The sequence below is a fragment of the Xiphias gladius genome, chromosome 19, assembly GCF_016859285.1.
Source record: "Xiphias gladius isolate SHS-SW01 ecotype Sanya breed wild chromosome 19, ASM1685928v1, whole genome shotgun sequence".
Classification (NCBI taxonomy): Eukaryota; Metazoa; Chordata; class Actinopteri; order Istiophoriformes; family Xiphiidae; genus Xiphias; species Xiphias gladius.
This window is the reverse complement of record NC_053418.1, coordinates 22417441-22432828: the sequence shown is the minus strand read 5'-3', so window position 1 is coordinate 22432828 and position 15388 is coordinate 22417441. Positions and strand designations below refer to the sequence as shown.

Sequence of the window (15388 nt, the reverse complement as noted above, 5' to 3'; positions counted from 1 at the left end):
GGCCCCGGCAGGATCATTAAGAGGGAGCTCTCCACTGGAGAGCGCACACACACATACACGCAGTCACACACAGTCAGAGCAGAGAGCAGAGCAGTGCAGAGGAGCTCTCATCCAGATCGGTGCCAGACGCACGGTCGACTTTTTGTGTTTGCGCGAGTTTTACTACGTTTTTTGTTGAATTTTCATGAATTAAGAATAGTTAATACTTCAGTTTTGTGTCAAGTTTGAAGTTTTTTTAAGTTTCTTTGTGACCTTTCACGCCCCTGTGGAATATCTTTCGGGATTAAAGGTGGATACATCACGACGCGCAGGTACAGTAGATTTTGAAGAGAAATAAAGGCTGAATTGATATTACTCTGTGGGGTTTTGTCCACAGTCGGTGTCTGGGCAACGGTGACATGGCATTTCCTGATTTTCCCCCTCTTCTCTGCTTGCAGAAGTCATCTTAAAAAAGTTCGACCAGGATTGTTACTTTCCAAAGCAGGAGCGCTCAGCACTTCAAGAAGAAAAAAAAACTTGTCAGCGCGACTTCGTCTGGGGTGTTTTTTGAATTGAGCCGTCCCAGAGATGGTGGGGCACCTACACTTACAAGCGATGGATGATAGCCTGAAAGGAAAGAACCGGGAAGGGCTGCTCGACAGTCCGGATTCGGGATTACCTCCCAGCCCCAGTCCGCCCTTCTGCTCACTTTCTCCGGGTCTGATCGAGTCGCGCTCCAGCAGCTGCACGACACCCGTCGAGAGCCATCATGGATATTATAAAAAGGAAAGCAGAGAAGGCAAACTGGTAAGGAACATATAGCTGTATTTACTTTATTGTTGGAAACATTTCTGTAATCAAACAGACTCGGGTCTGTTTTGTGTCTCGAATCATTTGCTGTCAGTCACCTCATTGACACACCGAGTTAAAGGATAAAAAGACCTAAAGACCAAATAATGACGCTGCGGTGAGAGATACTGAAAATGTGAGAGCATTTTAGTGTTTGGCCAGAAACAGATTTCACTTCAGACCCGCTCACCCAACATCTGGAAGCTCTCTCTCTCTCTCTCTCTCTCTCTCTCTCTCTGTGTGTGTCCGGAATTCCTTAGTTGCACATTTCTGATGTTGCACTCAGGCTGAGGATGCCACTGGCCCTAAGTAATCCAGTTAAATGTCCCCTTTTTCACTCTGGTGCATCAGCTGGGGCCTAACTACATGGTGTCATAAGGGTCAGCGAGTTGATTAGGCCCACCTGGGTTTCCAAACTGGGGTCCAGGGACTCCCAGGGGTCCTTGCCGGGATTCTAGGGGTTCCAAGCAAGATGACAGATGGTTTTCATAACACTTTACCTTCACTCAGTAGCATGAATCTGAGTGAAGGTGTGTAGATTTGCAAGGATGACTACTGTGATCAGGTGTCTTTCTCCTCACCTACGGGGTGGAGAGACAGTAAACATGTTATGGGATGGCGTTCTTAAGATGAAAAAGGTTGGCTTATGCTTGTTCTTGTAGGTCTGTCTTATCTGACATCGTAGGGATGAACAAGTTATAATCACTGGGAACCTTTAGGGGATAGCAGTCAGGCTCTTAGCTCTGTAAACCTTGAAATAAGCCACCAGGAGCAGGTCTGTGTCCTCTGTTGAAACCACTCTAACTCGCCAGTACGTTTTTACCCAACCTTTTTTGCTTGTGACCCTTTAAATAAAGCAGTGTCCACTTGCTACAAGTCTTCACAGGTTGCATGTGTTTTTTAGTAGCAAGCAGTTCCACCAATTTTCAGACTGTTTCCTTTGAATAGTTTTTAGAGTCCTCCCTTGGTAAGACGGTATTTTATAATAAAAAGCAACAACATAAGAAAATTTTGTAACAGAAATATGTATTCTTTTTCTTGTTAATCAGACAAATGCTAGTGAGGTCCCAACCCCTAAGTTGCAGACCACTGTATCAGATAGTCATCTAATTTATGGGACCTTCAGTATTGCATTTCACAAGTGTGACTCTGGTCTCACAACCTTAATATTAACTCGAGTACTGAAGTCTGAAAGTCATGTGATGCCTACCCTCTGTCAATATTTCTTTAAAAGTTCGTGTAACCCGTGGACCTTCTTGTATCCTGCTCAAATTGTGAACATTAACAGGCTCAAAATGAAACCTGGACATTGAGAAGTATCAAAACAAAGTTACAGAGTATCAGAGGGAATGCTATAAAGTTTATGAATGTGAGCCTCAAAGTGAATGAAAAATGAATGATTGCTTAAAGCTAAAAATACATGAGCATCTGGAAGCCAGTGTCTTGCTTGATTTATTCATTTTCAGTTCACCATGTGTGTAGATGTGGTAGCAACAGAAAGAGTAAAAAAACAGATCCTATTCATTTGGTTGTGTAAGTAGCCTCAGTATTCTTTAGCGATAATCCTCCGGTGTCCCTCCTGGTAGTAATACTGTTGGCTATCAGCCTCAACCAGTTCCTGCTCAGATCTTATTGGAAACCAGCAAGCTCAGTCAACACAACTTTTTAGGTCCACAGGTTCATTATTAAACTTTTCTTTCTTGATAAGTTTAAATAGCTCTCTGCATTACAATTAATGTACTTGTCTAAGAAAATTGAGTAATTGCAAAAATATCTTGTAAATTTCCAGCGATATTTGCAAAAATGTACATTAAATGAAATACTCAAAACAGTCATTTCACCCTAAGGTAATATTGGTACTTGTTTAGCATAGGACAGTACAACAAGAAAATAATATAATTCTTTAGATTATATTCCGGGGAAACTAAGATTTATGATAATTGTTCCTTTTTTGTCTCTTTTGGAGGACAAATGCATTTTAAGACACATTCTGCAGTGACTTGTTTGTCACACATGACAAGACTGATTTGATTGAAAATCATTTCCAGGTCACTCCCAGTTTCAAAAGTCTTAAGAACATGTCTGCGCAGGTCGGGTGGCTTTTAAAGTGTCTGAAGGAGGCCTCAGAAATGCAGCACTGCATCCTGGGAGTGGCGTGACATCAGTGTGCTGAGGCCTGAAACAGAAAAAGAGAGCGATCCTCTAATCCTCTGTGGGTTCAGTTTAGTAGGACTCCTCTGCTTTGTGGTTTCCCTTTTAAAGATCAGTCCTGATAGGGGTTGCTCCTGCTAGTTTTTGTAATTCAATCTATCGGCTTGTGTGTATGGAAAAAATCAAACCTTTGCATCAGACAAAAAGGTTTTTTGAGCTGTATGAGAACATGTCTAGTAACGGGACGAGGGGGCGGCAAGCATCTGCTCATTTTTTTCTCTTTCCAAATCTATTTTTGTGTTGTTTTTGTGTGCTACCTAAGAACAATCCTCAGGTTCTATTTTGAGGGGCAGGGGCTTGTTAGAGCGGCTGCAGGCCATTGCATAAGTGTTTAATGACCTCTCACTTCTAAATTATACACAGATAAATACTCACATGGCCTGTCTGTTTTCAAACTTGGTTCAAATTTATGCTGATGCAGGATAATTAATCTTATACTTGCATAGCATAACATGTGAATGAATTTACAGGAGGGACAAGGTGCATGAAGAATATGAGTATAAATATTCAAGATGTAATCCTGAATATTTCAGAGCTCGATAAGGTTATGTGTAAACATACAGTTCAAGGAGGTAGCTCAACTGTCAGTGGATTAACCAGGAGGACAGATCTCATGACTTTTTCTAAATCTGCCTCACTGTGTGATACTGATGTTCTTACATCAATGTCCTTGCAAAAACAGGATGCAAAGTCAGGGGCTTCACGTCACCAAACAGCCAGCAGTTGGAAAAGTGTGTTTGAGTTGGCATTTCTCTCAGCAGCTCTGCATTGTGCATTGTACATTGTGTGGATTGCTCAGCTGCAGGCTATTTTTCCTGGGCAGAAATGTGCTTCCAGGGGGGTTTATGCTTTGAGTGTGTACTGGGGGATCCACTGCCTGAAGGTGACCGACCCTCCATTCACGAGTGTTTGCTTTACAGAAGTTGCCAGAACACACCGTACAGAAATACCTGGGATGCTCTCCATGACGGCGCAGCGGAGAACAATCAAATTCTTGCACAGAGTTTCCAGGTCATCAAGTACCAGTCGCAGAAAATGAACGGCCTGCATATGAACTGTTTTTCAGTCTTGCTCGGCAAAACTAGCAGCTGTGCAAGCCCAGTCCCACCATTCACATAGTGTGTGGTGATGATCGTACGCTGTAGGTAAGACGAGCTTCACACAGCGTTCATCTGTGCCCTTGGCCTGTTCTCGCTCGTCCCCTGCAGTGGCATGTGCTGCTTAACAGCAGCCAAACCGCAGCATGTGACAGCCTCCCCTGTGTAATGTGAGAGGTACCGGAGTTGTGGTTGGGGTGCCATTTGATTCAGTCTGGACAGTGTTTGGAGAAAGAAAACGGTCAGTCAAAACCCTGCCTCACAGTGTAGGACAGTATCTTTGTCTCTGATTGGTGCAGCTCTGTTTGTCCCCATATAGCTCTGGAGGGGACGGTCTGAGAGGTCAAGGGTCAATACACAAACAGACCTGCATGGTTCATACAGTTAGCTGAGTACAGTATACCTACGTTGTGTCATTAGTAGCTTATTTGACATGATGAAGTAAACTTCACCCAGCTTGTGTTGTATGCTGCTTAAAACAGACATGAATTAATCCCATTAATGAATTGACTAAAATTCGTGTGGCTCCTATAAAAACGGATTATTCTCAATAATAAGAACTACTCTCATTATTGGTTTATTGGAGGTTAGTAGGACCATATTTTTCACTAGATTATTCATGGAGGAACTTATAAGACCTGAAACAGTTAGTCGATTAATGAAGGTATAGTAGTGAGGATGGCCACGATCAGATGAGGTGAGATGAGAGAGGCCATCCGACATCCATACTTAATAATTTGAGCGCAAACAAATCATAATTGACAGGAACCCAGAAGAAATATGACAAGGGCATAACGTGTCTGGGATTAGAGGCTGTCCTTCAGTTAGATGACTTTGGTTTAAGTTCCCATGAGAACTCTGACCTCCCTGTAGCAAAAAGACGATCCTTGAGTATCACCTGTTTATCATTTTCAAACAGTATCATCTCCACTTAGCCTGACTACCAGCTGCTCTAGAGACTTATTTCTTGTAAGTAAGTTTCCCATTTCATTAACTACTGTAGGCCCAGACATCTGTAAGCCTCATTTCAGTCCACACACACGCACGCACACACAGACATAGTCAGAGTCTACGTCACACATCTTTAGCCATCCTGAACTGCAGTGAAAGCTTGTGAGAAAGAGATTTACCACCAACACTTCATTTGGCTGGACCCACAAGTGTTGCCCTGACTGCTGTGGTTCTTCTCTAATTGTTGCTGTAGTAATGGTCGTGCCATTGACAAGTCAAGTTCTCATTAAGAAGGATCGAGGCGTGTGTTTTTAATTTGGGTTGCTGGCTCTGCTGAAACCCCCAACTGTGCTGGGATTTTTTTTCTAGAATTCCAGTATGGACACGTTGGCAGGCTGGTCACAAACAGTTCAGCAGGTCATGGATGTTTTTGAGAGATTGTGACTCTTGTTTGTCTTCTGCACAGCTGCCCTACCTGCTGCTGAACTCCACAGGAACAGACCCAAAGACTCGCATGTACCCCGTGTTCTTCGGAGAAAGCATTGAGGTCAACCCCAAACCCGAGCAGGAAATCAAGTAAGGGAACTTTGAAACATAAAGACATAATAGTGGTTGAGTTTAGTTTGCTTATTTTGATCAATATCGACTTTTCTGCACTGCCACCTAGTGATCAGTTTTAGATGTGTTTCTAAAGAGTGTTCACTTTTCTCCCTTCCAGGTGCAACTCCGAGGTCAAGTATGACTCTGACAAGCATTACCAGGACCGGGTTTACTGCGCCCCCATTCCCACGGCCACCTCCTTCAGCGAGACAGTGGTGGCAGTGCGGAACTGCACTTGGAGGAGCTACAAGTCCCAGGTTTACCTGGAGCCACGGCAGAGGCCCGTCAGCTACCAGAGTACCACCATCATCTACCCAAAACACGCCAAGAACACTTACCGCACCACACTCAACTACAATGCCACAGGCTCCCGCCGTTGGTTTGTCTCCACAGTGCAGTTGGAGTCAAGTGAAGATACTAGTCCCTGTATCATCTACACAGAGGACCTGTAGAGCCCAGACCGGGCGATAATCTTGTTTTTTTTTTTTTGGAGGACGAGGAACTAAGGATGGCCCATATTGAAAGGGAAATACTTCAACTAATACCTGGAGCCCCTAAAAAACCCTGCTCTGTTCATCTTCACTCGTCATGGAGGAAACCCTTGGAATCCTTTAGTGACATTTCACCTGAGTGTATTTAGACCTTCTACTGATGCAGTCTTTAAAAAGGGAGTTGGTCCTCTGCACTTCAATGGTTTATGTCTTATTTAATACAAGAGCTGACAAATTGGTGGAATTTGCTGTCCTTAAGGTTGGATTGCAACCTCAGTGAAGGTTATGATCAGATTGTAGATGTCTGTGCATATAGAGAAAAGTCAAGATGACACTCGTCGTGGGAGCTTGCGCAAACCCAGTCACACCAATGCAAAGCTTTCTAATATGGCTTTATTGCACTTGTATTCTATATATCGCAGTCCTCTCAGTGGACTTGGCATTGCAGGGGGAGAATTTCAGTACTGCATTTGAAAAATTGGACCAAAGACAGTTTAACTCTTTGTATTAACTCCACACAATGAGACAGAATACTTGCTTTTGTTTCACAGTTTTAATTAGCACACATTCAAACAACAGTTTGTCTATTTTGGTCAGCTGAACTAAACTGCACATTACAAGGTATTCTGTTTATTCATCAGAACCAGAGTGGTCTCTAGAGATAAGACTCAAGTCTAATCAAAAGAAGGATCACAGCATTATAACAAAGGATTGCCTGGAGAATATTTAAAAAAAGGGAGATATTTAAAGCCTCTGAAAACTTGGTTTCAAATATCAAAAAAGTATTTCTATATAACATTCAATATTCAACCATGTTTTATCACTGCAGTTTGTTTTTAATGCCTGTTAAATAAACTTAACTCAATTTGAATACTTTGGTTAAGATAATGTCGGAGTTTAGGGTGTTTTGGTAAACAGGTTCTTGTTTGGTGTCTAAGAGGTGCTGGAGGGCTGCAGAGCAACAATCAATGTTAAAGTGTGGGGGGGAAAACATCCATATGCTAGCAGTTTTATTTATTAAGAGTTTAACGCGTAAAAACTCAGTCAATCTGCTTCATCAAGATTTCGTGGTTGTAGGACCACATCATCCATAGTAGAAGATTGATATCATACATGGCTTTTGAGAATGGTGGCAATCATTCTATGGTTTACCTTTTTTTCAATCGGTTTAACAGTTTATTTTTAACCTGCTTTGGTGCCAGATGGTGGAATAACACTGCCAAAATATGAGACAGTCAGAGGGAAGTGACACTTTCACAACTCATGGTAAGGAACTAACTGTACCTACGCAAGAGTCAAACACAAAAATAAGAACTATAAGAACTATAAACTGGATGGTTTAGTGCTACAAGCAATCAACGTATCACTGTTTCAGCTGCCTCTCAAAATAAGGCTAACACTGTCCTGGATTGCACCAGCTATTCATAAATGCATCATTTAGTCTGTGGATAAAGTAACTAGTCATTATCTTCATTAAAACTAGTGATTTACTAAATCATATTGCACCATTGAAACTTAAGGAATGGCTTAGCTAGAAGCATCACAACTTGTAACATAACTTCCAAAAAATTACAGCTTAAGGGAGCAAACAATATATTAAACTTAACTGCTAATCTTTTGTGAATGTAGGTAATACTTTTGTTTTTCTTTATAAGTGCATACATGGACAAATATGTGATTGTCAGTGTTAGTATTCATTAAGTAGCTGATTATGCTAACCTAGCTGACGTTATTTATCCTGACATTTTAAGCGTGACGTTTAGCCATTTGAAGCATGTCGTTACCACAGTGAAAATCAATTTAAAATCTTCCCAAGTGTCAGTTAGATGTTGCAACCATTACCTATTTTACTCTTCAATATAAACGGGCCAAATATTGACAAGCAAACGTTAGCTTTGTCAGTTGGTTCAGTTGGCTATGTAACAGTTAGACCTGCCTGTTACCGGGCATACGTATTTAATAACAGCCAGTCTCTACATAAGAACTGGTCTGTTTGATTCAATCCCTTTTTAATATAGAGATGTAAAAATCTCCACTAAGTCAACACTTGTGTAACAACTAGGCTTGAATTTACGAATAGCTGGTGCAGCCAAGTTTTTCAAGTTTTTTTAATATATCAACAAATTGTCATATTGGACAGTTTCTGATCCAAGGTAGTTCAAAAGCATGAAACTCTCTGTTATTATCAACATGTAAAAAGTCGGGCAGTGAAACCACATTATTCCCTGTTGAAGATGTAAGATAGATCTTTATTGAGCGTTTTCATGACTTCTTTATGTGTCTGTTTTATATATATATTTAGATTACTGAACATGGCAATAACTTCAGACTTTACCTCAAATTTTCTTAGGTATCCATTTTATTTCATTTCAAGTGTGTATTCCCGATTTTCAGTTGCAGTCTTGAGCTTGTGATCTTGTTTTATTCTGTAGTTTGAAATACCCTCCGGGTTTGTATAGAGCAGAAAGGACATGGGGGGCATGAAGCTGAGGTGGTGCATCAGTACTGTAAGATAGGTACTGGGTTTTAATGAGGGAACTGTAAGTAGCAAATACAAAGAGCAAGACAACAGGAGAAAAGTCAGATCTGCTCTTTCAAAAGAAAAAATATAAATTAGATGTGGAAATTGTTCTGGAGATGACTTTTTATACAGAACAGTTAAGTTCCTGGTAAAATGGTGAGAGTTTTGCTATGTGTTGATGGTCTGTGAAATGATGAGAGAAAGTTGGTGGGTGTCAAGTTAAACACGTTTTATGTGAGATGCTTTTGTGTTTCTTAACACTTGATTTTGTTACTGTAAAATATTTTCCTGTTGTATATGTGGCATCGAGGCACTTCATAATTCTCTTTATATTTTTGTACGTCAATCATTGCTCCTGTTCTGATCAAGAAAAATAATTTAAAAAGATGTATATCCTAAATGAATAAAAAAGAAATTCCCAAGCCCTGATTCTGTTGAGTGCATTGCTTAATTGTGATCACAGGACACTGTATTTCCCTGCTTACCACAGATTTAATTTTGTCCCTTTGAAAGAATAAGGAAGTTCTCCAGACACAGAGTGGGACGGGTCACACATTTAATGTGGTGCAGCATCCTGTTGAAAACCCTTTTATCCCAGCAAATAATATGCTAGGTAAAAATAGAATTAAGGCATACTACAGTCCAGGCCATAAGTATTTGGATCAGGGTCTCCATGGCAGGTCACATCAATCAGTGTCTCATCTGTCTCTCTGCAGTGTTGGATAAGACTGAGGTGAAACAGGAAACTTGCCTGACCACAGTTTTACGATTACTAGGGCCTTGTTTGTAAGAGGTGTTCTGATTTCCTTGATTAAATCCTGGCAAAAGTTGGTATTTATGACACAACAGACTAGAGTGTGAAAACCAATTATTAAATTAAATTGCTCTTTTCCAGATCATACAATACATCATGCTGAAGTTATAATAAAAGCTTCAACTTGATATATCAGTGGTCAAAGTATTCTTTTAAAGAATAAATAAAGGGATATAAACCTGTGCTCAGTGTAGGGCGATTCATGAAAACTATTTCCCTCCATTTAGTGCCTGCAACATAAATAAAGTTTTATCTGATGTCCTCAGAGATGGTTTACATGCCCAAATTTGCTTTTCATTTCTCAGCAGTCTATATATTTTTGAGCAAGTACAGCTACACGATAGAAATTCCTGATTAGAAAGTTAAAGGTACCTCTGTGGATTTTGTTGGCCACTAGTGGTGCTATCGAGCAACGTTTTTATCAGTGGGTCCCTGTTTTGTTTGTTGACGTGCACTTGGGAAAACGTGCGAGGAAGCAAATCACATTTCTCCTCTTGGTTTCACACTTTTCAATTGATGATGGTGGTAGTAATGCACCATCAAATGGAGCCATTAAAGGCAGAGAAGAAGAGTGCTAGCAAGCACGAATGGATCTAAACCATGCACAGTTTTAAGTATTATTTAAAAAATTTGCACCTTTAAGTTTACATGAAAGTCAGGAGCACTGGTGGAAGGAGTATTCAGATTCTTTACTCAAGTAGCAATATCACACTCAAATACTCATTCAAAAATAAAATAGTACTAAAGTACATGACTGTTATTAGCAAAATGTATTTTAAGTATCAAAAGCAAAGGTATTCTAAAAAAGGCCTCTCGTGGGAGTACTGTGCTATATATACTATACTATACAATTTTATTTTATTGTATTATAAGTACAGTTGCATTAATGTGTGGGTTGCATCTGACTGTTGTAGCAGGTCAATATGCTCATTTTATCAATTTTATATACTGTTGGATTACGAATCTATTACAACGCATCATTTTTATGGGATGATCATATTTTTTAATGTAAATCTTCAAATGCAAAGTATTAACTAAAGCTGTCAAAAATTTAGCATTTATAACAAACTGGAAGCAGCATATTTTTCAAAGGATTTGTTACGTGTTATAAATGGAGGAAGGAAGATTTATTACAGTCAAATTCCACTCTTAACACATCTAAGTACTTAATTTCATAACATTGTAACCTTGTAGGGCTCATGGCAGTTAGGGAGGGACTCATAACAGAGACACACCCTGACCTTCATACGAGCTGAAAGACAGTACAGCAGACCAGATCAGTAGCAGCTAAACAGCACGATCATTTGTACGATTACAACCGACAACTCAGCTCTTCATCTTAATCAGAGTATCTGCAATATTAACATGGGTCATGGCTTTATTTTATCATCTTAATTTGTTCATTTTATGCAAAATGATTACATGCAGTGATCAAGTATCTCCTCCAGAATTTAGACACATTCAATACATAACTATAAAAAATATGCATATACTGCCCCCTGGTGCTACTTTACCATCATTACTTTCATTACTCTATCAAATTTCCCGGAAGGGCAAAATAAATAATATTAATAATATTAAGCATCCAACACAGACACACACCAATAAATAACGACTCTTAGAGCATGAATGGCAATAAGCTTTTTATTTAAACATTAAGGCAGTGTCTTTTTTGTTTTTCATTTTTACACTGCTATCCACAAAGCTTGCTGGTGGGCATGTAGAATTTAACCATGTGAATATTTTTTTTTGTAATACCAACCTTGAAGCAAGCCACATAAATATTTACATCTCTTCAGTTTTATATACAATCCTTGCTATTATACAGTGGGTTATAATAAAAAAAATCATTATGCACAAAAATTGTTGAACAATGTACTGTTTATGTCAATCCCCCCCACCCACCCTTGGACAGTCCAGGGAACACATCAGATATCAACTCTTTTTAGGTTTGAATGATTATTTTGTTTTATAATGAAACAGGTGTGTATTGACCACAGAAACTGTATGGACAAGAAACAAAATGGATGTAAGTTATAAGTGATTTGAGTATATACTTTTAAAAACAACCTATTAGTCTGTCATCAGTTTAGGGAACAGCTGGATATGGCTTAGTCTGTTTACCATCACATTCTTAAATTTCATCAGCGGATAAATGATAAACACACATAGAGAACCAATGTATAAAGCCTGGCTGTATTTTTGCTTTGCCTGATGAAATTACAAACCTTCCATCTGTCTGGATAGGAAAGGAAAAAAAAAAACATGGCTGAGATGAGCTTTCTGCAGGTAAGTATGATGAAGAAGGAAGAGGAGGTAGTCCTATAACAGTCATTATGTTTGTGTTGTGACGATCCACTGTGACAAAAAAGAACTAGAGATAGAGGTGAGTCTTTCTAAACTACTAAATAAGCTCAATGCCATCGCTTCAGAGTTTTCAGTCAGGGGAAAGAAACTGTCCCTGGATGCACAAAATCACAAGCTGGAAACATTTCACATCATTAACAGAGAGGGCCTTTAAAACACTGCAAATAAATGTGAAAACATGTCAACTAATGTTACAAAAAACTACCAGAATGCTTTCGAATGCCTTTTTCCTCGACTTCCTGGAACCCGTACAAACACAGGAGATGCACTGAAGTACACTTGAAATATGTTATAGGTCTCATAGTGGAGAGAACATTTGATGCAGGCCCAGGTAAGCTGAGCCTGGGATACAGCATTGTCGTGTTCAAAATGATAGATCTAATAATTGAAACAGTTAAAAGCTAAGGCTGTGATGGATTTGGAAGAAAAGAAAGAAATGCAGCACACAAAAAATTAAAAAAGGACGTTTCATTTGCTTTTTTGTTTTTAGATTTCCCTGCATGGACAGTATAAACCCTAGCACGGGGGGCTAAAAGAAAAATTGTGCGTCACTTGGTAACTTCAGTACTGTATATGTAAAATAAATGGCACTTGACACTAGGAATATCTCATAACTGTACAAAATCTGCCTGGATGTGGAGTTGAGTCTCGGGTCCACCACTAGGCAGTAAAAGGTCAGAGGTCAGACCGGCACAACAGCTCCTAGACGAGATTCTAGCAGGCCAGCTGAAGCGACCGCCACCATGGACCAAGGGGTAATAGAAAGATGGCTTTTTTTTGTCACCTCTTCAATGCAAGCAAACTCCAAGTGATGCTGAGGAATTTGCCTTTAAGCAGCTTTAAGTTCGGTCTGCACCTGCTCGAAGCGGCTGATTCGTCGTTCACTAAAATGTGATTGTCGCTTTGAGTGTGGGAGCGCTAAAGAATATCGGCGGCAAGACCAAAATAAACAGGTAGGTGTTAAAGGATACGTCCACAGCGGGACTTCTTTGCTGTTCTTGAGTCCACTTTTCACCTGCCCCAGGAAACACAGATTCTTTAAAATGCCATCGTGAATAGACTGACAACTAAGTGCTTAATATCCAAAAACGCTTTCAACAAACACAGACATGGTTAATATAAAAACAGTGAGAAGTGTCACTTGTCTCAGTGCCATCCATCTGGCAAATCATCTCTCCCCACGTGGATGCCTGAAGTCAGCAGGCCATCACTATTCTCCAGGACCCTCCCAAATATATGACGACGTCAGCGATGAACAGCATGTTTACCCTGTAAACCAATGATATGACCCTCCCGCATAACAATCTCTGACCCCCCCCCCCCAAAAAAAAAAGATACATCATTGCAGATAAGAGACAACAAATGACACCGTCAAAAGCTCACCATCAAAATGTACTAAAGGTCTCAGCTTACATTCCAAACACAGGACTGGACTGAATTTAAAAAGGAGAAAAAGAAAGACCCAAAGCAAGAAAAACCGGATGTAGATTCATCTCCCGTCCTCCTTGCACGTATTCTTGTAGTGGTAGCAGTGCACAGGCCGCCTGCACCTGGATTTCACCGTGAAGAAACGTGAGAGGGTCCTCGCTGCGTGGGCCGCTGCTCTCATTTCAGATCTGCGGGCACAATCTGTCTCTAGAACAGCTGTCATCAGGCTCCTGACCAGACCAACAACACGACCTCAGAGTCCCTTCCACACAAGTGTCAGCACATTAGAGCAGTACACCCAAAAGGTGCAGGTCAATGTGTCTATATTGATAAGGCCAGTGAGGAAAAGTAGTGAAGTTAAAAAAAAAAAAAAAGAAAGAAAAAGTGATTTGTCCTTTAGAGTAGTCCTGGAGTGAATGCATAACACCTAAGCGCAAACATACACACACGCACACACAGAGCAGCAGTTTTCCAGCTCGTCGCTGCTTGGTGTCAAGTGTGTGAAAATATGACATGATCCTTGCTTGAGGGCTGATGTAGGAAATGCAGAGTGGAATGGTGTGGGTAGGATTGCAGATGCCTCAGCAGGTGTGTGTATGTGTGTTTGTGTGTGTGTGTGTGTGTGTGTGTGTGTGTGTGTGTGTGTGTGTGTGTGTGTGTGTGTGTGTGTGTGTGTGTGTGTGTGTGTGTGGCTGCAGCAGCACATAGGTGGTTGGCTGTTAGCGGGGACTTCTTGTACTGTGGCATTTCAGGTCACTCGCTGTCAGATAGGTTCTCGTACTGATACATGAGCAGAGGCTTGGGCTCCTCCTCCCAGGAGCGGCCCTGTCCAGGTCCTGACCCTGGGCCCTGGCCCCCCGGCTGGCCGGAGGAGGGGGAGGGAGCGGATACTGTGCCACTGGGGAAACGCATCATCAACGGGTTACACAGGAAGGCAGTTGGAGCTGAACCTGCAAAAAGCAAAGCAACAGAATTTGTATGATGTGTTTAAGACATTTTCTCCTTTTCCAGACAACAGCAGAAAACTGTACCAAATCACTTAACAGTAAATCAATCACAGTTTTAAAGAAAAAGACACTGTATACCTGTGGATGAAGGCCGGTCCTCCCACACACGGTTAGTAAGGGGAGTTCGTCTGTTGCAGTCTCCCTCAGAGTGGACTGAGGACACAGAGGACGGTCTCTCCCCCCCTGACAGACCTGGTCCTGGGGACTTGGCTTTGCGACCATTAGAGCGCCCACTGCCCTTTGAGGACTTTCCCCCACCTGGAAACAGGGGAGGCAGAATTCTGGTTTTGAACCTACGGTGTAACACACTCCTGTGAAAAACATTTCCAGCTCTATTTGGAGCTCCAGAGCAGCTACTCGGCCTATTGTCCCTTACAATATAAGTGAGGAACTAACTGAACTGCATTCATTTTTGTTAATGAGCCAAGTGTTGTTTTAACATGTTTTGGGGGTATTGTAAATGAAAACATAAAACACATATAGTTATTCAGTCCTTCTCTCGTGGAATAAGAAATACACTATTAAAAGGCTTTATAGGGACTTAACTAAAGAATTAACTTTAAGAGGGGAAGAAAAAAATATACTCCCATACCACTCCCATATCTGTATATATGAAGCTAAGACCAGGAGGTGCTAAGTTTATTTTAGCATAAAGGCTGGAAGCAGAGGAAAAAATGGCTAGCCTGGCAACAGAAAAGAAGTAAACGAGATAAAATACAAACGTTCTTGAGGATGTCGCACCTTGTGAGAAACAGTCCTCAGCACGTCCGTCGGCTACAGGCATACCAGCAGACACACTGGAACCCATCGGGTTAGCAGCGTTGGATGGAGAGCGTTCCTCAGACTGATCATCGTATTTGCCCATTAAGGCCTTTCTTATAATGGCCTCCAGGCCTATTGAGTTACCAGGGGCCTCTGGAGCTGGGTGGCTGCGGACACTCACAGGTCCTGTGAAAGGAAAGTTTTAAACAAGTCAGAGGGCGAGAGGGACGGCAAGCATAGATTGCGCTATCGTAAGCAGGAAGACAGGGCATGAAGCAAAAAGCACAGCGAAAAGAGGAAGAGGAAGAGTG

General features: G+C 41.1%; 2 protein-coding genes across 8 annotated transcripts in view; one reads left to right on the top strand and one right to left on the bottom strand.

Moving 5' to 3' along the window:
* Positions 1-57: 57 nt before the first annotated feature.
* Positions 58-8900, top strand: rflna (refilin A). Its single transcript, XM_040156479.1, has 4 exons — positions 58-311; positions 438-786; positions 5554-5663; positions 5806-8900. Exons 2-4 carry the CDS (start codon positions 568-570, stop codon positions 6137-6139), a joined length of 663 nt encoding a protein of 220 aa, XP_040012413.1. The 5' UTR covers positions 58-311; positions 438-567; the 3' UTR covers positions 6140-8900.
* A 2243-nt stretch (positions 8901-11143) lies between these two features.
* The window catches only part of LOC120804844 (nuclear receptor corepressor 2-like), a 48732-nt gene continuing 44487 nt past the window's right edge, over positions 11144-15388 (bottom strand). For all 7 annotated transcript variants that reach the window (XM_040154517.1, XM_040154523.1, XM_040154519.1 and 4 more), the window contains 3 exons: positions 15057-15263; positions 14394-14573; positions 11144-14258 (listed from right to left, as the gene is read on the bottom strand). In XM_040154517.1, the coding sequence (XP_040010451.1) occupies positions 14062-14258; positions 14394-14573; positions 15057-15263 (584 nt within the window). In that variant the 3' untranslated portion in view covers positions 11144-14061. The remainder of the gene's footprint in view (positions 14259-14393; positions 14574-15056; positions 15264-15388) is intronic.

Bases quoted from the DNA above. Each gene is read 5' to 3' on its own strand.
- rflna (XM_040156479.1), top strand. From the start codon at position 568: ATGGTGGGGCACCTACACTTACAAGCGATGGATGATAGCCTGAAAGGA. The intron at 787-5,553 runs GTAAGGAACATA...TCTTCTGCACAG, and splicing joins AAAGCAGAGAAGGCAAACTG to CTGCCCTACCTGCTGCTGAA. The intron at 5,664-5,805 runs GTAAGGGAACTT...TCTCCCTTCCAG, and splicing joins AAACCCGAGCAGGAAATCAA to GTGCAACTCCGAGGTCAAGT.